This window comes from Trachypithecus francoisi, unplaced genomic scaffold (assembly GCF_009764315.1).
Source record: "Trachypithecus francoisi isolate TF-2019V2 unplaced genomic scaffold, Tfra_2.0 Lachesis_group13, whole genome shotgun sequence".
Lineage (NCBI taxonomy): Eukaryota > Metazoa > Chordata > Mammalia > Primates > Cercopithecidae > Trachypithecus > Trachypithecus francoisi.
In genome coordinates this window covers 103,034,059-103,057,464 of record NW_022681458.1, presented here as the reverse complement: position 1 = coordinate 103,057,464, position 23,406 = coordinate 103,034,059, and the positions used below count along the sequence as shown (strand labels likewise).

The 23,406-nt window shown below is 35.6% G+C and overlaps 1 protein-coding gene across 1 annotated transcript in view; it reads right to left on the bottom strand.

Moving 5' to 3' along the window:
* Positions 1 to 23,406, bottom strand: part of LRP1B (LDL receptor related protein 1B) — a 303,637-nt gene that overhangs the window by 109,648 nt on the left and 170,583 nt on the right. Inside the window, exons 26-27 of the mRNA XM_033229413.1 lie at positions 10,189 to 10,412; positions 8,980 to 9,086 (exon numbers count right to left, since the gene is read on the bottom strand). Coding sequence (XP_033085304.1) covers positions 8,980 to 9,086; positions 10,189 to 10,412 — 331 coding nt within the window. The remainder of the gene's footprint in view (positions 1 to 8,979; positions 9,087 to 10,188; positions 10,413 to 23,406) is intronic.

Genomic DNA, 23,406 nt, shown 5'->3' with positions numbered 1-23,406 from the left:
CAATATTCAACATTCTTAAAGAAAAGAATTTTCAACCCAGAATTTCATATCCAGCCAAACTAAGTTTCATCAGTGAAGGAGAAAGAAAATCCTTTACAGATAAGCAAATGCTTAGAGATTTTGTCACCACCAGGCCTGCCTTACAAGAGACCCTGAAGGAAGCACTAAACATGGAAAGGAACAACCGGTACCAGCCATTGCAAAAACATGCCAAAATGTAAAGACCATAGAGGCTAGGAAGAAACTGCATCAACTAACGAGCAAAATAACCAGTTAATATCATAATAGCAGGATCAAGTTCACACATAACAATATTAACCTTAAATGTAAATGGACTAAATGCTCCAATTAAAGGACACAGACTGGCAAACTGGATAAAGGTTCAAGACCCATCAGTCTGCTGTATTCAGGAGACCCATCTCACATGCAGAGACATACATAGGCTCAAAATAAAGGGATGGAGGAAGATCTACTAAGCAAATGGAGAACAAAAAAAAGCAGGGGTTGCAATCCTAGTCTCTGATAAAACAGACTTTAAACACTCAAAGATCAAAAGAGACAAAGAAGGCCGTTACATAATGGTAAAGGGATCAATTCAACAGGAACAGCTAACTCTCCTAAATATATATGCACCCAATACAGGAGCACTCAAATTCATAAAGCAAGTCCTTAGAGACTTACAAAGAGACTTAGACTCCCATACCATAATAATGGGAGACTTCAACACTCCACTGTCAACATTAGACAGATCAACGAGACAGAAAGTTAACAAGGATATCCAGGAATTGAACTCATCTCTGCACCGAGTGGACCTAATAGACATCTGTAGAACTCTCCACCCCAAATCTACAGAATATACATTCTTCTCAGCACCACATCGCACTTATTCCAACATTGACCACAAATTGGAAGTAAAGCACTCCTCAGCAAATGTACAAGAACAGAAATTATAACAAACTGTTTCTCAGACCACAGTGCAATCAAACTAGAACTCAGGACTAAGAAACTCAACCAAAACTGCTCAACTACATGGAAACTGAACAAACTGCTCCTGAATGACTACTGGGTACATAACGAAATGAAAGCACAAATAAAGATGTTCTTTGAAACCAATGAGAACAAAGATACAACATACCAGAATCTCTGGGACACATTTAAAGCAGTGTGTAGAGAGAAATTTAGAGCACTAAATGCCCACAAGAGAAAGCAGGAAAGATCTAAAATGGACACTCTAACATCACAATGAAAACAACTAGAGAGGCAAGAACAAGCACATTCAAAAGCTAGCAGAAGGAAAGCAATAACTAAGATCACAGCAGAACTGAAGGAGATAGAGACACAAAAAACCCTCCAAAAAATCAATGAATCCAGGAGTTGGTTTTTTGAAAAGATCAACAAAATTGACAGACTGCTAGCAAGACTAATAAAGAAGAAAAGAGAGAAGAATCAAATAGATGCAATAAAAAATGATAAAGGGGATATCACCACCGACCCCAGAGAAATACAAACTACCATCAGAGAATACTATAAACACTTTTATGCAAATCAACTAGAAAATTTAGAAGAAATGGATAATTTCCTGGACACTTACACTCTTCCAAGACTAAACCAGGAAGAAGTTGAATCCCTAAATAGACCAATAGCAGGCTCTGAAATTGAGGCAATAATTAATAGCCTACCAACCAAAAAAAAGTCCAGGACCAGATGGATTCACAGCTGAATTCTACCAGAGGTACAAAGAGGAGCTGGTCCCATTCCTTCTGAAACTATTCCAATCAATTGAAAAAGAGGGAATCCTCCCTAACTCATTTGATGAGGCCAACATCATCCTGATACCAAAGCCTGGCAGAGACACAACAAAAAAAGAGAATTTTAGACCAATATCCCTGATGAACATCGATGCAAATATCCTCAATAAAATACTGGCAAAACGGATTCAGCAGCACATCAAAAAGCTTCTCCACCATGATCAAGTGGGCTTCATCCCTGGGATGCAAGGCTGGTTCAACATTTGCAAATCAATAAACGTAATCCAGCATATAAACAGAACCAAAGACAAGAACCACGTGATTATCTCAATAGATGCAGAAAAGGCTTTTGACAAAATTCAACAGCCCTTCATGCTAAAAATGCTCAAGAAATTCGGTATTGATGGAATGTACCTCAAAATCATAAGAGCTATTTATGACAAACCCACAGCCAATATCATACTGAATGGGCAAAAACTGGAAAAAATCCCTTTGAAAACTGGCACAAGACAGGGATGCCCTCTCTCACCACTCCTATTCAACATAGTGTTGGAAGTTCTGGCTAGGACAATCAGGCAAAAGAAAGAAATCAACGGTATTCAGTTAGGAAAAGAAGAAGTCAAATTGTCCCTGTTTGCAGATGACACGATTGTATATTTAGAAAACCCCATCGTCTCAGCCCAAAATCTCCTTAAGCTGATAAGCCACTTCAGCAAAGTCTCAGGATACAAAATTAATGTGCAAAAATCCCAAGCATTCTTATACACCAGTAACAGACAAGCAGAGAGCCAAATCAGGAATGAACTTCCATTCACAATTGCTTCAAAGAGAATCAAATACCTAGGAATCCAACTTACAAGGGATGTAAAAAACCTCTTCAAGGAGAACTACAAACCACTGCTCAGTGAAATAAAAGAGGACACAAACAAATGGAAGAACATACCATGCTCATGGATAGGAAGAATCAATATCGTGAAAATGGCCATACTGCCGAAGGTAATTTATAGATTCAGTGCCATCCACATCAAGCTCCCAATGAGTTTCTTCACAGATTGGAAAAAACGGCTTTAAAGTTCATATGGAACCAAAAAAGAGCCTGCATTGCCAAGACAATCCTAAGCCAAAAGAACAAAGCTGGAGGCATTACGCTACCTGACTTCAAACTATACTACAAGGCTACAGTAACCAAAACAGCATGGTATTGGTACCAAAACAGAGATATAGACCAATGGAACAGAACAGAGTCCTCAGAAATAATACCACACATCTGCAGCCATCTGATCTTTGACAAACCTGAGAGAAACAAGAAATGGGGAAAGGATTCCCTATTTAATAAATGGTGCTGGGAAAATTGGCTAGCCATAAGTAGAAAGCTGAAACTGGATCCTGTCCTTACTCCTTATACGAAAATTAATTCAAGATGGATTAGAGACTTGAATGTTAGACCTAATACCATAAAAACCCTAGAAGAAAACCTAGGTAGTACCATTCAGGACATAGGCATGGGCAAGGACTTCATGTCTAAACATCAAAAGCAATGGCAGCAAAAGCCAACATTGTCAAATGGGATGTCATTAAACTAAAGAGCTTCTGCACAGCAAAAGAAACTACCATCAGAGTGAACAGGCAACCTACAGAATGGGAGAAAATTTTTGCAATCTACTCATCTGACAAAGGGCTGATATCCAGAATCTACAAAGAACTCAAACAGATTTACAAGAAAAAAGCAAACAACCCCCATCAAAAAGTGGGCAAAGGATATGAACAGACATTTCTCAAAAGAAGACATTCATATAGCCAACAGACACATGATAAAATGCTCATCATCACTGGCCATCAGAGAAATGCAAATCAAAACCACAATGAGATACCATCTCACAGCAGTTAGAATGGCAATCATTAAAAAGTCAGGAAACAACAGGTGCTGGAGAGGATGTAGAGAAATAGGAACACTTTTACACTGTTGGTGGGCTTGTAAACTAGTTCAACCATTATGGAAAACAGTATGGCGATTCCTCAAGGATCTAGAACTAGATGTACCATATGACCCAGCCATCCCACTACTGAATATATACCCAAAGGATTATAAATCATGCTTCTATAAAGACACATGCACACGTATGTTTATTGCGGCACTATTCACAATAGCAAAGACTTGGAATCAACCCAAATGTCCATCTGTGACAGACTGGATTAAGAAAATGTGGCACATATACACCATGGAATACTATGCCGCCATAAAAAAGGATGAGTTTGCATCCTTTGTAGGGACATGGATGCAGCTGGAAACCATCCTTCTTAGCAAACTATCACAAGAACAGAAAACCAAACACCGCACGTTCTCACTCATAGGTGGGAACTGAACAATGAGATCACCTGGACCCGGGAAGGGGAACATCACACACCGGGGCCTATCATGGGGAGGGTGTAGAGGGGAGGGATTGCACTGGGAGTTTTACCTGATATAAATGACGAATTGATGGATGCTGACGAGTTGATGGGTGCAGTACACCAACATGGCACAAGTATACATATGTAACAAACCTGCACGTTATGCACATGTACCCTAGAACTTAAAGTATAATAATAATTAAAAAAAAAAAAGAAAGAAAACACAAGATGAAAAAAACCTACCAAGCTCATAGATAGAAAGAATATTGTGAAAATGGCCGTACTGCCCTAAGTAATTTATAAATTCAATGCTATTCCCATTAAACTACCATTGACATCCTTCACCAAATTAGAAAAAATAAAAAAAACACTTTAAAATTCATATGGGCTGGGCGCCCACCTATAGTCTCAGAAGTTTGAGAGACTGAGGAAGGTTGATCACTTGAGATCTGGAATTCAAGACCAGCCTGGCCAACATGGTGAAACCCTATCTCTACTAAAAATAGAAAAATCAGCTGGGCGTGCTGGCGGGTCCCTGTAATCCCAGCTACGTGGGAAGCTGAGGCAGAAGAATTGCTTGGACCTGGTAGCAGAGGCCGCAGTGAACCAGGATCGCCTCACTGAACTCCAGCTTGGGCGACAGAGCAAGATTCTGTCTCCAAAAAAAAAAAAAAAAAAATTAATATGGAGTCAAAACAGAGCCTGTATAGCTAAGATAATCCTAAGCAAAAAGAACAAAGCTGGAGGCATTGCATTACCCGACTTCAAACTATACTACAAGGCTATAGTAACCAAAACACCATGGTACTGGTACAGATGCATAGACCCATGGAACAGAATAGAGAGCTCAGAAATAAGACTGCACATTTACAACCATCTGATTTTCAGCAAACCTGACAAAAGCAATGAGGAAAGGAGTCCATATTTAATAAATGGTGCTAGAAGAACTGGCTAGCCATATACAGAAAATTGAAACTAGATCCCTTCCTTACACCTTATACAAAAATTAACTCAAGATAGATTTAAGACTTAAATGTAAAACCCAAATCTATAAAATCCCTAGAAGAAAATCTCAGAAATATCATTCAGGACATAAGCAAAGGCAAAAATTTCATAATGAAGATGACAAAAGCAATTGTACAGGAAAAAATTGTCAAATGGGATCTAATTTAATTAAAGTGCTTCTGCACCGCAAAATAAACTATCAGAGTCAAGATACAACCTACAGAATTGTAGAAAATTTTTGCAATCCATCCATCTGATAAAAGTCTAAATTCAGAATCTACAAGGAACTTAAACAAATTTACATGAAAAAAACAACCCCAGTAAAAAGTGGACAAAGAACATGAACAGACACTTTTCAAAAGAAGACATGCCTTCGGCCAACAAACATATGAAAAAAAGCTTAGCATCACTGATTATTAGAGAAATAATCTAATAGTACTTCATAATATTAGATAGTACAATAGTACTTCATACTGTGTGGCCCAGCAATCCCATTGCTGGGCATATACCCAAAAGAATATAAATAATTCGACTGTAAAGATACACACATGCATATGTTCATTGCAGCACTGTTCACAATAGCAGAGACAGGGGAATCAACCCAAATGCCCACCAATGATAGACCTCATAAGGAAAATGTGGTACATATATATCATGGAGTACTATGCAGCCATGAAAAGGAATGAGATCATGTCCTTTGCAGGGACATGGATGGAGTTTGAAGCCATTATCCTCAGCTAAATAGTTCATGTTCCTGCTCTCATGGAACACATTATTCATCTGCTACACACTTGACTGAAACAACATATTTTTATTATGTCTTATATGGTGCCCAATAAAAACAATAATCAGTGTGTCATTTGAAGGCACACAGTATTTGAATCACTCCTTAAATCAAAATCATACAATGGCTCAATATTGGCTAAAAAGTTATGTTGAAGCCCTTTGGCATTTAAGGTTTTCTCTTCTTACATATTATGTCACCCAACCTATGCCCTTCTACATGTCTCTTGATTCCTGACATCAGCAGAGCATCCATATGCTCTACACTGGATCCCTGGCTCAGAGGACTATATTATTTCATATATCTGGCATTTTTAAGTTAGTTATTACTATATATATATATATATGTGTGTGTGTGTGTGTGTGTGTGTGTATACATATATGTGTGTACATATATATTATTTTAAAAGGGAGTTTCACTCTTGTCGCTCAGGCGGGAGTGTAATGATGGGATCTCGCCTCACTGGGTTCAAGCAATTCTTATGCCTTAGCCTCCCAAGTAGCTGGGATTACAGGTACACATCACCATGCCTGGCTTGTTTTTTGTATTTTTAGTAGAAACGGGTTTGCCATATTGGGCAGGCTGGTCTCAAACTCCTGACATCAGGTGATCCGCCCGCCTTGGCCTCCCAAAGTGCTGGGTTTACAGGTGTGAGGCACCATGCCCAGCCAGCCTTTGATTTTCTATTGACAAAGCCAAGGTTTGAAGGTAATAAATTCATTTCTGAGGTCTCACAGCTAATACATAATCTCTTGAGATTCAAAAGTGTATCTGACTCCAATGAAGGGCTTTTTAAAAATTTCCTCATGATGGATTACCTGTCTATTCCTCAAGTCCTTATTCAAACATCACTTTTCACATAGTTTTTCATTATTGGAGATTATCTTTCTCACCTCTGAACTCTGATACTATAAAATATGACAATGAATGACACAATTCTCACCTTTTGCAAAAAGTACAATTACTTCTGCATATGCCTCATTTTTTTTCTTTCTCGAATGTAAACTTTGTAAGAAAAAGGGCTGTGTTATGTGCATCACTAAGTTACCCATAAGAGTTGTTGAGCAGAATGGGTAATACATGAAAAGTGTCAGATCCATGCATCTGTCACTAGACCCAATGTTGGAGACATTGTGGTGCCTATGCAGATTGCCTTTACTAAAGAGGAGTACCCAGTTCCTCACTGGTGTTTCTGCAGTGAGGACTCACACATACCCTACTTCTCCAGATCATCGTGCTTAACTGATTGAAGCAGCTTTGCTTGGAATATCACAGCCAATTAATGATTGATGGGGCATATCAAAAGCAGATCCCCTTGCCTGTCATAAATTTATGCTCCAAAGCGTAACCATACTGACTCAAACCAAGACTAAACTCGACCTGAAACACAGTTTACTGGGCTCCTTCCTCTGCTCTCCTTTGGTCTTTTACAGCTTTCTTCTGTATACCACTTCCTTCATAAATGACTTTTACAAGAATCCTCATTTTAGGCACTTTCCTAAATACCATCCTACAGGTAATTCCACAAACTGCTGCCAGTGTCATTCTTTAAAATAAAAATATGTTACATATACTATCAATATGATTATGTAAAATGTTAACACCAAAGAAGTATTTTAAAAATAAAAACTGTTTGAGATTATGCCACTTAACTTGCCAATACCTTCAAATAGCTCTCTTCAAAGCTAGAATAGAATTCCTCACATCTTCCATTCTCCTGAATTGTTTATATGCTTCTAGGTATGCTAACCTTCTTGCTGTTTTCACGCTGAGCTAATTCCTTACTCAGAACTTACTATTCTATTTTCTTAAAAAGCTCTTTCCTCACGTATTCACATCACTTGCTGCCTCTCTTTATTTAGGTCTCTCTTTCAATATCACCCTTCTAGAGATGACTTCTCTGATCATCATAACTAAAATAGTACCTCCATTGACAGCCCATCTCTTACTATGCTTTTCTATATAGCATGTATAACAATGTGACAGTATATATAAATACATATTCTATCCTCTATAGGAAGATAGATTTCATGAGGGTTAGAACTTGCTTCATATTGTTCCTTCAAAATTTGGGACAATTTCTGGCACATGGTAGATATTCAATGGGCATTTGTTAATGAGCATGGGATGAAAACAAATTTATGTACATAGACTAAATTTCAAATATTGCTTCTCCTCATAAAGATTAAAAGCAATCTAAATGAATGGAAAGGTATAAAACACATTAAAAATGAATAAGAATATAAGCACTAAATATAAATAAACTACAGAAGACATTGTAATGCATAATTTTTAAATATGTACTATAAACAATGCATTATGTCCTTTCTGTGGAGGTGTAGTCAGTGGAGGGTAGGTGGCACAGAGCCCATGAGGCTCCCATAGTCTGAAAATGTTTTATTGAAGAAGTGCTAAAGTTAGAGGTACAAAATGGGAAAGATATAACTAGGTAGACAACGGTTGACATTCTAGATAAGGGAACTGGGAGAAAAATGACATGAGAGAAAGATCATGGAGACAGAAAAGATCTGAACTCCTGGGCAGTCCTGAGAACACAGATGGTTTGGAGTAGTAGCTTAGATGGCAAGTGGGCCAGGGAGATTAAAGTCATATTGAAAAGAGCTCTGAATGAAAAGGCAAAAAGTCATCAAACCTGTCTTATATTTAGCCACTTATTTGTTCATTTCATCTCTCATCCTCTAGGAATATTTCCCAATATCCCAACTTCATTAACATATATCTGTAAAAATACCCTAATGTAAATGTATTGCCATAAACTGTCAAAATTTCATGCCTGTGAAATCTGACTAATAGCCTTACAACTTAGGCAAGTTTCAAATCATATTCCTGTAATATAACTGACAGTATAAGTACCTGATTTTCAAGTTGAGAAAATAGGACATGAAATGTAAATAACTTCATAAAATCATACTATAAATGGTTTTATCCACTTGTAAATATACTTATATTGCCAACAACACTAGAAATAACTGTTAACAGTAATATACTTGTCATTCTGCTTCATATTTTAGCGTGTGTCAGAAATCATACCTGTGGGTCTCTGTAAGTTCTTTTGTACTAAAATCCTTCTCAGTGTACCATCCATGGCTGCTTCTTCTATGTGGGAGTGATCTCCAACAACAGTCCAGTACATCATCCTGAAGAGAGTGGGTCAAAGAGGTTAGCCTGGTGATGGTGCTGCTATAACCCAACTCTGCTCCACAAAGCAGTGACTCTTCAGACCACATGCCTCAGAGTCACCCCAGAGTCTCTTAAAAAGTAGATTCCCAGGTACAACTCAAAACACACAGAATGAGAGCCTCCAATAAATGGCCTGGGAATCAACATTTTAACAAAAGTCTTGCCTACACACATTAAAATTTGAGAATCATTGTATACTATGATGTACCGTAGCTCATTATTTAATATCGAAAATTCAATTTTGAAACTTTCATTAAAACTCAGAGAAAAAATATGTCCACCACATGAAACTTCCCTTTTGTTTTGACACAATAGTCATTTTATTATGGATGCTGTATGAACATGCTTTTTTTTTTTTAGAGAGAAGTAACTATTTTCCCAAACAGAAATTATTCTTTAATTTGGATGACTGCTTAATTCTAATAGTTAGGTATAAGTTGTCTCTTTTTACTCAGGAGTTATCAATCCACTTTATGGATGATTAAGAGTTTTAGTTAACATTTTTCTATTTACTTTTTAGCCATTGCTTGTAGGTTTACATCTCTAACTAAAAGAAGGAAATGTTTGTAATACACTCTTTAAATTTGCGTGTGTGTGTGTGTGTGTGTATATATACACATACATACATATATATATATCCCTTCATCTTTTATTACCATAGAGAATAATGTTAGTACTCTGTATGTAGTATGTTTGATATTATGTTTAATATTTTGATAATTCAATTTTAGATCAGAAACAGAGGTTGTGTCTATCACAGCAAGCTCATTTTTCTGCAATGCACACATATAACCATGCGCAGACACACACACACACACACAGACACACAGGTACACTGAATGCATAATAAAGGAATATTTCAGAAAATATATATATTTTGTATCATCATTTGGTGGGAATAGGACATGCTTTTTTACAGAAGAAATAGTACAAGGATATTTAAAGGTATGTGACACTATTACACATTGAACACTCATTACAGAGACAAAATCTACGGAGCATAATTTCTAAAAAGGATATTCATTATCAAGAAATAGAAATACTAAACCATTAACCTACCCTCTTTTAGGATTTACAGCAATAGCATAGGGTTCTCCAGCCATATTTGTTAAGAGTCTAGTGCAGTTGGGGCCATTCAGCTGCCCTACGTTGATAGAGTACCTCAGACTGGTCCAGTGAGTAGTGTAGTAACTGAACCAGTGCATTCTAGAATGATCAGTCCAGTAAATGTTTCCAGCCACCCAGTCAACTGCAATGTCCCTGGGCCTTTTAAATTCAGGACACTACAAGGAAACAAAACAACACACCACGGTATTTTCAAAAGGAAATTAGCGGAGTTTTCTGTATCTTTGCATTGAAGTTATGGGGGAAGTATAAGAACATAGTCATGTGTTAATTGCTACATGCAATTAGATGTCAAAAAGATACCTAATGCTATTTTCAATCTTCATAGATATATTATCTGCCTGAATCTTAATTGTACAGATGACTGGAATTTAACCAGGCTGCACCTGTTTAACCATTACTCTGCTGAAATATTTCCAGAACCATAGGAGGTTCACCCATGCCTTCTGGCAGTCAATATTTTCTTTAGAGTAATCATAATTCTGATATCTAACACCACAGATTAAACAAATCAATGTAAAAAAGAATCATAATCTTTCATTCCAGTTTTTTTTGTTGTTGTTGTTGTTGTTGTTGTTTTTTTTTTTTTTTTTTTTGCGACGGGTGTCTCACTCTGTCGCCCAGTCTAGAGTGCTGTGGCGCCATCTCCGCTCACTGCAAGCTCCGCCTCCCGGATTCACGCCATTCTCCTGCCTCAGCCTCCCGAGTAGCTGGGACTACAGGTGCCGCCACCATGGCCGGCTAATTTTTTGTATTTTTTAGTAGAGACGGGGTTTCACTGTGGGTTAACCAGGATGGTCTCCATCTCCTGACCTCGTGATCCGCCCGCCTCGGCCTCCCAGAGTGCTGGGATTACAGGCATGAGCCACCGCGCCTGGCCATTCTAGAATTCTTTTGTTCAACATCATGACTGTGAAATGCATCCTTATTTTGTATATATCAATTTTTAATCTTTCCATTGCTCAGTAGTATTTGTTCAAGTATTTGCTCAAGTGGATTTGTACTGACGATATCCACTTGGCTTGTTTACAGTTTTAGGCCATTACAACTAAAGTTATGGATAGTTTAGTACTTTTTTGTTGGTGGTGGTGGTGGATACAAACATTCAATTCATTTGAGTATTTACCAACGGATAGAATTAGTGTTTTCAAGTTTATGCACACTTAGCTTGATAGGATATTGCTAGAAAAAATTTTCAGAGTTTGTAGCAATGTATAATCTTTTCAGCAATGTAAGAAAAACTCAGATGCTCTGCATCCTTACCACACATAATTTTGTTCTACAATTGAAAAAATGATTAGTACAGCTAGACACATTTAGGAAAATACTATATTTTAACATCTTTTGAGGAAAGTCAGAATATCGGTTATTCATCTTACATTTGATAGGTTGGATTGTCTTCACATTCTGTTTTACTGTATTACTGTGAGACAATGGTAACAGAATTCATTGAGACTAGACAGCAAGGAAAATAACTTATGTTCTGTGCCCTTCAATTAACTTGATCACTTTGAGCAGGAACTAGTGTAGTAATTAATTTGACATGACCAGGTTTATTGTGCATAACCAAAAGTGAGAAGGTATTCCCAGGGGTATTATGGCACGAGTAGAAACAATTATTTGAAGGTGATTACAACTAGATGTGTAATCAATGTAACAGCATCTTTAAGACCTGGGCAACAGTGGAAATATGAGTTTTTAACACATGAAATCTTCTTGTGTGGGTTCAGAGGAACCAGTATTATCAATCAGTGGACTTGGATTAAAAGAAAAGAAACTGACCATCTCGAAAAGAACATGGAACGCCAAGAAACAGGAATTGCAAATCACTGTCTGCTGCATGATTACTGGGATCTCAAACAAGGAAAATATGGCTTACATTAAACACAGAATCCATAGACAATTTCTAATGCCATTTATCATCAGTTCTTTGACCTATTGGACATTAAAACTGAAATTATGAAATTGTATTACCCTATTTCTCAACTTTAACAATAAATGTTATCCATATACCCAGTGATATCTCAGTTATCTAAATTAAATGTAAAGCACTCTGCAATACAGCATACTCTAGAAATGTCATATAAATAATGTTCGCAGATGTTTAGAATATAAATGTCCTAGTCAAACCAAAAAATCATTTTCGAATGCTCCAGTATCATTTAAGCTAACTGTATTTTTATTTTCAACTTCTCATCATTTAAAAGTAAATGTATCACCAAATGGCATGTGCATGTCAGTGTGAATCATAAATCTACAAACATGAAAGACAATGGGAAAAATCACCATTATAAGCTGTTTTAAACCTGTTGAAGCATATGTGTAATTTTCTAACACTAGTAAAACAAACCTTTATGACACAAAACATATAATGCTCTTTGTCTGACTGAACATACAAAAAGTATCTATCTTCCATTTGTGAGATGTAAATGTATACACCTGATTTTCAATCCTCATGGTATCCCTGATAAAATATGTCATATTCCATGCAAGTTCCACTTTTGTTGAATTTAGGATTTTCATTTCATGAAATTCATTCTCAAAAAATTCTGATTATCTTTCAACTTTAGACTTCTAAACCTAGACTGATGACAGTTAATAACCCAGTTTCCTAATGTCCATAGAGCATTCAGAAGTTTGATTTGGTGATACTTTTTCAGGTAAACAGGCTGGTGAAGATTTTACTAAGGGTGAATTATAGAAGGATAAATTTAGGTCACATTTCTAGGGTAAAGAACATAGCTTTGAAAAAGAAAAAAAATCTTACTTTTCATGATAAGTACAAGATATATTGATGACTTGCAGAGCCATTTAATATACACATTTATTCTCCTTCTTCTGGAATAAGGAATCTCTAATGTCATTCAAGTAACAACTAAAGTAGTTAGAATATGGGGTAAAAAATAGGCACATGTAATTAAGTCAACCTAAGGTTATGATATCATAAATGACAAGATGATTCTCAGAGAATAATGGCAGAGGGTGAAGATGTTATCAGGTGTTCATCCTCAGTGACTCACAGTAAACTAAATACTTACTTATTTTCAACAATGAAGAGAGAATAACAAAACAAAACAAAAGACAATAAGGAGAAAGAGGGAAGAAAGGAGCAGAGGTGGAAGAAGACAACCTCCCTCAGAAGAAGGTGGCAACATTATTAACCTACTCTCAACCTATGGCCAAATTAGGAAATCACCCTTTGTACTGAGCTTCATAGGAAAGAAATAATCTCTACCATTCACATCTTGACCAGGATTTTGAATAGTATTAACCATATAAAAGGGAGCCTTATATTGAATGGATGTTCACTGGAGGATGAAAGGCAGAAACCCCTGTTGGATCTTCATATTATGATCACACAATTTATTTAAGGAGAGGTACCAAAATCAATCAGGTAAACACAAAAAATGGAAAAACACAGGATAAGTACACTGACATTCTGAGAGTGGAAATGAAGATTGACATGGAAAAACAGAACAAGAGAGCTAAGCTCCTTGCCTTCAAAAATCATGAAACAAAACAAACAAGCATACCAGATTGGAGAGAAGAAAATACAAAACTTTCATTTGCCCCCTTGACTAGCTCACTAGACAGGTACACCCATGAAATAGAGATGCTAATTAAACGTGTCCTGTTTGAGAGACTGCAGGAGCATGCAGCTTCCCTGACAACAAAAGGGCATTTCTCATCTTGTTGAACAGAGTGGAAGACACATTTTGGCTGCTTTCTTCAGACAGATGATTTCTTTTCTAATAAGCTCTCTAAATACACAGCCAGTTTTGAGACCTGAGGCATCCTTCTTTGTAGGAATGCATTAGTCAAATGAATGAAACGTTTACATCTTACAAAAAAAGTGACAGTTTGTAACAAAATTAGAGGTTACTAGTTTAAATCACTAATCCTTTATAGGTGTAGATTGTAAGGTATCGGTCACAATTCCAGCTTCAATAAACTGAAGATGTAAGTCACTGAAGACATTTGTTTTAAAACAGGAAAAGGGAAAAATCTGTGACAGCATTTGAGCCATGAAAATACTGCTGTCTGTTTTAATAAATGTCTTACAGTTAGCAATACGCTTTAAGAAAATTTAGTTTACACAACGATAAACTGAGGTGATATCACATATTTTATTGATTTGTGATGTTTTTCATCTTGGTGTATATCTAAGAATAGAAAATTCAACTAATTTTATTAAAGTTACTTATCTCCCAATGGAATTATATTAAAACAAAGATGTAAACCACCCTAAAGAAATTGTGTGTGGATGTCTCTGTAGGGTATTTTGCTAAATGAAAAGACTATTGACATTTTGCTTCTCAAAATATGAATCAGATTTGCTTCCAATGAGTGGATGTAAAATAATGACTACGCAAATTCTAAATTTTACTAAATTCTATTGACCTAGTCATGTTATTAAAATATCCAAATATTTCATATGTCAATCAAGGAGCTCACATAGCAGTGGAGAAATCCTAAGAGAACCAAGGAAAAGTTATATTTAGAGCTAGAATGTGTACAAGATTAAAAAAAAAAAAAGAAAAACTATTGCAGAGATGAAAAAACTTTGGCTTCTATTTATGATTTATACTGAACAATAGATTATTTCAATCTGAGTAATTTTAAGGTTGCAATGATCTACATTAGGACAATGTCAACTTGGAATAAGCTCCTGTTAGATGAAAAAGAAACTTCAGATGTAATTCTCAGACAGTTTTTTAAAAAGAACAAATTTGTCTTTCAATTAAAGACTCAATAATGTAGGTGATTTTGTTACTCTTTTTTTTTTTAAGCCTCTTCAGTGTTCTTTAACCTTTTATTCCTGATTCACCTCTGTCCTCCATAAAAAGAAAGACTGGCTCTCTAAACCTTTATTCACACTATCAGAAAAACAAAAATATCACAGAAGATTAGAAAACACACTGAATTTGGAATCAGAAGAACTGATTTAAATCCTAGTCCTAGTTTCTCTCCATATTATAAGGTGTATAAAACAAAGACTTTGGATTAGATGATCTTTGAACATCTCTAGCTCCTAAACGGTAAATTATGTAACAGTTCGAAATATTATCCATTCTGGGTAAGTCTGCATTTCATATAGCCTTAAATACATATCTACGGTAATTGCTCATTTTTAGGCATTAGTGAGTGAATAATTTGTTCTTGCTTGGGCTGGTAATTCTGATATTATCCTACATCGTATGTGAATGACCTGGAAATAAAGAAGTAGAATACCTCTGACAATTACAATTTAAACATGCATAACATTCGAGAAATAATTCGGAGTCACCTGAGAGTAGACCTATCAAAACAAGTGGTTGAGGAGTAAATTTAAGTTAAAATTAAAAAAGAAAAAGTAGATTCTAACTTTTAAAATTAACATGTCACATTATATATCCAAAGTTTTGTTTTTTTCTTGAAAATTAAGGTCATACCGTTTGATATATTGAAATCAGGCTAACATTCCAGAATAGAAGAGCCAATTACCTGCTGCGCCCTCCTTTTATTAGATGTGTTCAATTTGTCTCTATCACCTGTGTTCCTAATGTTTATGCCTATTTCAATCAATTATCTTACCTACATAACTTCTTTATATAATCAGTTTGCACCAAAAGGAATTGAATTCAATAAAGATATTGTGTATCTATCAGAAAGAGGATGAAGACAGTAACAAACACATAGAAAAGAGTTAAAGAAGCAAATGACAGTGTGTTTCCAGAATCATTAGGTAAGTTCCTTGTGGATCAACAGGAATTTTAGTCTTTGTAGCAGATGCACATGTGTATATACATGATTTATATGATATACACAAAATAAATTGTTTTCTTATATCTCAGTGTCTCTCATCCATCAAATTCACTCAGATTATGAATATGTGTGTATGTGCACACGTGCTATGTAAATATAGGAAATGCTGAGTTTCATATATCATTCTCTTGCCAGCTTCATTATAGTTTCCTAGCATTTCATTACTCCTTAAACTGACAATAAAATTTCCAAGTCTAAACAGAACCCAGAATAATAAAAGGGTCACCTTGTAGGCTACTTTTTAGGCATAAAATTAACATTCTTCAGTCTTTCTTTGAGCACGTCCCTTCAAATGACAACAGGGCCTTTGGAAGACCTGAAAACACATTCTGTGGGATGAGATCTCTGATGCTTCAACAAGATCAAGATCATTCTCAATGGTGATAATAAGTATAATAATAATAATAAAAGTGGTGTCTTTTCAATAAAGGAGCTTTGGTTAATTGGGAAAATTAAGGAAGACAGAAAAAAATAGCACGTAAATGACTTTGAAGGGAAGATAAAAAGTTGCATTCTTGGTAGTGAGATATGGCCTATGTCTGGCTGGAACAAAACTTTGTGTTTGGGGATATATATGTGCTTGTTTATAGCTATGTAAGAAAATGGGAGAGGTGTGATGGGAGATGAGGCTGAAAATGACTAAGAGGCTTATAAACCAATGGTTTTTAAAAAGATATCCAGTAGAATAATTTACTTAGGGACATATGATGATCAGATTAATGTTTTAAGAATGTTTTGGCTATGATGTGGAGAATGGCTTGGGTGTGTGGGTCAAAAGTGGATAGATAAAACCAGAGGAGACTAACTTAATGAACTCCAGGGAGAAGAGTGTGGAAGTTAAATTGATGGTTTTCTGAGACAAAGGTGGACAAAATACAGAATCTAAAAAACCACGATGAGATGCCATCTCTCATAAGCTAGAATGTCTACTATTAAAACATCAAAAAATAGCAGACGCTGGTGAGGCTATGTATTATATAACTATTTGTGTATTCATTTTGCCATATATCATTTATAATTATTCTTTCAACTTTCATAGTACATACAACAACTTTATTCTTTAAGGTTTGAGAGAAAGTTACATACCCACATTTCCCGTTAGGCAATATATAACTAGCAAAAAAATAGCTTTGAAATTAAACTTTCATGGAAAATCATATATTTCTTACAATGGTAATAAAAATATTTACTATTCAGGTAAGGCCAATTATACATGACATACTATAAACCCTTCAGACACAAGAATGATTCATTATTAGGATCTCTATCATAGAGATTTCATAATAGATATGACTTCTCACAAATTAATCTAAAAATGCAGTGCAACAGCAATCCAATTCTAATGTGTTTTTTCTTCTAATAAGAGTCTAAAACAATTTTAGAAATAAAAATGTAAGATTTTCAAATAACTTTCAAATGAATGACTCTGGAGTTCATACATACAGATATGCTATAATGCTACAGTACATTTTTAAAATATGTTCATGCGGCACAGATCCACAAAGAGATCCAAAGACTATGATGGGGACTCCATATTCACTCATATGTTTTGAGAGTTTAGTACCACAGAACAATAGAAATGCCTACTCCATCACTAGAGAAATGAAAGACTATTTAATATTTAGGGTGGAAGTTAAATCTCCACATCAAACCATATACACATAAATGCATTCAGATCCATCAGAAACATAAATATTTAAAAGTAAAAGAAGTATTAAAAGAAAGAATAGAAAGTGTGTGCATGTTCTGGATAAAAGACTTTCCTAAATATGATGTGAAGTCCAGGAGCATTGAAGGAAAAGACAATCAGATCTGACTACATAAAAAGTAAATCTTCTATATAGCAAAAACCATCAGAAACAAAGCAAATTCATTTGAAGGAAATGTGTTTTTTTTTTTGTGCCTGTGGGGTGTATATCTCACAAAAACTCAGTATTTACAGTATATAAATAGTGCATAATAAGATCTTATGGAAAAGAAAACACTTTAAGGAAAAAAATAAACATAGATCAAAATAAGGCCCCTGGAAGAAGCAGAATTTTGAATAGTTAATAAAACATAAGAAAAGGTGTTCAAACTTCACAATACAGAAAATACACATCAAAAACAATTGGCAAAAGTTTATTAGTATTATGATGCCGGTTTTGGCAATAGCATTAGGAAAAATTCAAATTCACATATTGACCATGTTTTAAAAGTAATCTTTTTGAAGGCAATCTGAAAGTACTTATTCAAAATTAAGTTTGAATACTCTTTAATCTAGCATTTTCACTTCATAAAATGCCTGGACTATCTAATACAGGCTTTGTTACCCTTATACTTGAAGATGACCACTAAGACATTATTTGCAATAACAAGACAAAATCAAACAAATTATGTTTCTCAAAATATAAATACTGAAATGAAGGATGTTATATTTACACTATGAGTGCAATCATTAAAAAATGACATAGGTAAAATTAGCTGACACGGTAAGGTCTCAAAACTTGTTTAGTGAACAAAGTAAACAGCAGAGATGACTTTATATGATACGATTCTACTACATATTGAAAAAACCCTAGTGTCGTACAAGTATGTAAGTTCATAAATAGGTAAATAGCTAATCAACCGATGGTATATCCACATAACAATATGCTATTCAGCCAAATAAAGAATGCCTTATTGATATATGAAACAATATGGATGAATCTCACAATCATTGTGCTGAGTGAAAGAGGGCAGATAAAAAAGGGTACTTACTATGTACATAAAATTCTAGAAAGAGCAAACTAATCTATAATGAAGAAAACAAATCACTAGTTGCCTGGTGATGGGAGAAAAGTGAGTAGGGTCTGGGGGAATAGATTACTGAGGGAATTAGATGACTATATGGAAAGAGTTGGAGGTCATATAGATATGTTCATTAGTTTGACTGTGATGATAATCAAAACTTTTGAAATTGTACATGCTGTATATATTTGAATATGTAGAGTTTATTTTATGACAATTATAGCTTAAGCTTCTAAAAATGCTCTAGATGTACCAGTATGTAAATTTATAGAAAAATATTTGTATAGTACAGAACAAATTGATTGTCTATTAAGAGGGCTGTGGACTTTGAGGAAACAGGATAAAGAATCCTTTTCACTTTTTGGCATTCTGACTGCTGGATTATGAGTGAAAAGTGCAGCAAGGACAGAAGTTCGGAGGCTATTGAACTAATTCAAAAGAAAGATGCCTGGATCAAACCTAGGTGCTCTCAGCAAAGCTAATATAAGGTAGCTCACTCTTGGACATATCTGGAAGGTGTATTCAACAAGACTGACTGATTTATTAGTTATGATGGAAGGAAAGGAATCAGCAACAACTAATGACTCCAAGATGTTTATTTTAAACATGTGAAAAATAGAGTTGTCATTAAATGAGATTACAGAAGTGGATTTGGGGGATACAACGTGAAGTTTATTTTGGGGCATTCTAGTTTCAATATTTTTTTTAGATACAAAAGAAAAAGAAAGTAAGCAGTTGGACAGGGGATGATATCAATTATGTTAACATGTCCATATATGTTAAGCCATGAAACTATGTGAGCTCAACAAGGAAGTAAGGGAAGAGAGTGGAGGACTAAAGTCTGAGCCTGGGGCATTTCATTATTAAGAAGGATGAAGAAAAGGAGCAAGCAAAAGAGAATGAGTAGGCGAGGGAAAAAAAGAAATGTTAAAACACCAATTAAATAATAACTACATTGGTAATTCACCTTAGTATCATTTTATTTTACAGGCTTGTGATTACATAATATGAACGATAAAATAAGTATCTACTGAAAGCCTGGCTGGAGAGGCTGATATTGTGGTGAAGGGTTTCTCAATTTCACTGCTGCCAATGTTTTGCTCAGGATATTTTGTAGTGTGTTATCCTATCCATTGCAGTGGGTTAAGCAGCGTTTCTGGCCATACCCACTTGATACCTGAGATAGTCTCCCGGTTGTAACAATCAAAAATATCTCCAGCTATTTCTAAATGAGTGGGAAATCATACCTACTTGTGCTCTCTGATGCCTGCCTCCTCCATATACCCTAAATTTCTTAAGGTCCTTAATGAATTTCTGCCATGAAATTTGTTGAACACTTCCTTGTCATCATTCACTTGATCTCTTAGAAGTATACTAAAATTATGACCCCGATGTCTTTCTCAAAATACTCTCCTCTCTCAGTTTTTGTAACTCTACATCTTCTTATTTTCTCTGAATGCACTGGCTACTCCTTGTCATCATTTTAATTTTGCTTGGGAGATTGTTTCCAGTCCTTCTTTTCCTCCTTCCTTCTCTTACCGGTAATCTAATCTGGCTTCATAGTTTTATGTACGTCTTCTACTCTGCTATTCTTTAATGTGTATCTCTAGCCCAGAATATGTTTGTGTATGTATATATGTGTATATATGTATATATACACATATAAACATAATATATACATAATACATATAACATATTTTAATGTATATAACATATATACATAAATATATATTTATGATTCATGTCCTCTCATAACTCATATATATGTATATATATAAAATAGTATTACTTCTTTCTCATCACAACTCAAATCTTCTCTCTTCAAATTGGCCTTTACTTGTCTTATCTTGGGAATTGCATTATCTGAAATTTTCTTTCTTAGTTCATTATTTAATTCCTTCAATACATTTTTAAAAATTGGAATTTTCTGTATTGATCTACTTATGAGTTTAATTAACTTTCTCTTTCTTCCCTAGAAAATAAGCTCCATGAAAGCAAGATTCCAGTCTGTTATTACTATTGCATTCCAAAAACCCAACACCAAAACTAACAAGTAGGCTTTAAATAAGCCTTTGGGTATGAATGAATAAATTTTGACTGGTTCCCCCTAAAATGCTATGCTTTTTAATTAATAACTTCCTCAGCATTATTTATTGTAGACACATATAATAATTATCACTAGTGTATTTTTAATGAGTAAATATTGTTTAATTAAGGAACTAAAAATCCGTTATAGCAACGTGTCAAAGTTATACCTATTTGACTTGTTTAGTAAAATTTTGACTAGATCATAACTGTTACATTATCATTTACCAGAGTCAATATGTATTATTGAGTGCCTGTCTTGTGCAATTAACAACAATAAAACCACAAATGGTAATGATGTGATGCTCTGATAGCTTTAGATTTTTTCCACGTAATCATAATAAATGATTGTAACTCTGGTTTGAATGAACTCCGATGACTATCAATTTTTAGCAGTATCCAAATGTTCTGAAACAAGACTTTTAAGTGGTTTTGTACACACACACACAGACGCTTATTTGTGAGTGCATATGCACACCTATGCACTTTTGTGTGTGTGTGCATGTGTGTGTGTGTCTGCTTGGAATACACAGACACTCATATATTGGGTATGAGGTTTATAACTCAATTAAAAATTGAGACCTGTTAAGAATAATTTATGTTGAATAGGAGTGGTGAGAGAGGGCATCCCTGTCTTGTGCCAGTTTTCAAAGGGAATTTTTCCAGTTTTTGCCCATTCAGTATGATATTGGCTTTGTGTTTGTCATAAATAGCTCTTAGTATTTTGAGGTACGTTCCATCAATACCGAATTTCTTGAGCGTTTTTAGCATGAAGGGCTGTTGAATTTTGTCAAAAGCCTTTTCTGCATCTATTGAGATAATCATGTGATTCTTGTCTTTGGTTCTGTTTATATGCTGGATTACGTTTATTGATTTGCAAATGTTGAACCAGACTTGCATCCCAGGGATGAAGCCCACTTGATCATGGTGGAGAAGCTTTTTGATGTGCTGCTGAATCCAGTTTGCCAGTATTTTATTGAGGATTTTTGCATCGATGTTCATCAGGGATATTGGTCTAAAATTCTCTTTTTTGTTGTGTCTCTGCCAGGCTTTGGTATCAGGATGATGTTGGCCTCATAAAAGGAGTTAGGGAGGATTCCCTCTTTTTCTATTGATTGGAATAGTTTCAGAAGGAATGGTACCAGCTCCTCCTTGTACCTCTGGTAGAATTCAGCTGTGAATCCATCTGGTCCTGGACTTTTTTGGTGGGTAGGCTGTTAACTATTGCCTCAATTTCAGAGCCTGCTATTGGTCTATTCAGGGATTCAGCTTCTTCCTGGTTTAGTCTTGGGGGAGTGTAAGTGTCCAGGAAATTATCCATTTCTTCTAGATTTTCTAGTTGATTTGCGTAGAGGTGTTTATAGTATTCTCTGATGGTAGTCTGTATTTCTGTGGGGTCTGTGGTGATATCCCCTTTATCATTTTTTATTGCATCTATTTGACTCTTCTCTTTTTTCTTCATTAGTCTTTTTTTTTTTTTTTTTTTTTTTGAGAGGGAGTCTTGCTCTGTCTCCCGGGATGGAGTGCAGTGGCCGGATCTCAGCTTACTGCAAGTTCCGCCTCCCGGGTTTAAAGCCATTCTCCTGCCTCAGCCTCCCGAGTAGCTGGGACTACAGGCGCCCACCACCTCGCCCGGCTAGTTTTTTTGTATTTTTTAGTAGAGACGGGGTTTCACCATGTTAGCCAGGATGGTCTCGATCTCCTGACCTCGTGATCCGCCCGTCTCGGCCTCCCAAAGTGCTAGGATTACAGGCTTGAGCCACCGCGCCCAGCCTTCTTTATTAGTCTTGAAAGGGGTCTGTCAATTTTGTTGATCTTTTCAAAAAAACCAACTCCTGGATTCATTGATTTTTTGGAGGGTTTTTTGTGTCTCTATCTCCTTCAGTTCTGCTCTGATCCTAGTTATTTCTTGCCTTCTGCCAGCTTTTGAATGTGTTTACCCTTGCTTCTCCAGTTCTTTTAATTGTGATGTTAGAGTGTCAATTTTAGATCTTTCCAGCTTTCTCTTGTGGCCATTTAGTGCTATAAATTTCCCTCTACACACTGCTTTAAATGTGTCCCAGAGATTTTAGTATGTTGTATCTTTGCTCTCATTGGTTTCAAAGAACATCTTTATTTCTGCCTTCATTTCGTTATGTACCCAGTAGTCATTCAGGAGCAGGTTGTTCAGTTTCCATGTAGTTGAGCGGTTTTGATTGAGTTTCTTAGTCCTGAGTTCTAGTTTGATTGCACTGTGGTCTGAGAGACAGTTTGTTATAATTTCTGTTCTTTTTCATTTGCTAAGGAGTGCTTTACTTCCAATTATGTGGTCAATTTTGGAATAAGTGCCATGTGGTGCTGAGAAGAATGTATATTCTGTTGATCTGGGGTGGACAGTTCTATAGATGTCTATTAGGTCCGCTTGGTGCAGATATGAGTTCAATTCCTGGACATCCTTGTTAATTTTCTGTCTCGTTGATCTCTCTAATATTGACAGTGGGGTGTTGTAGTCTC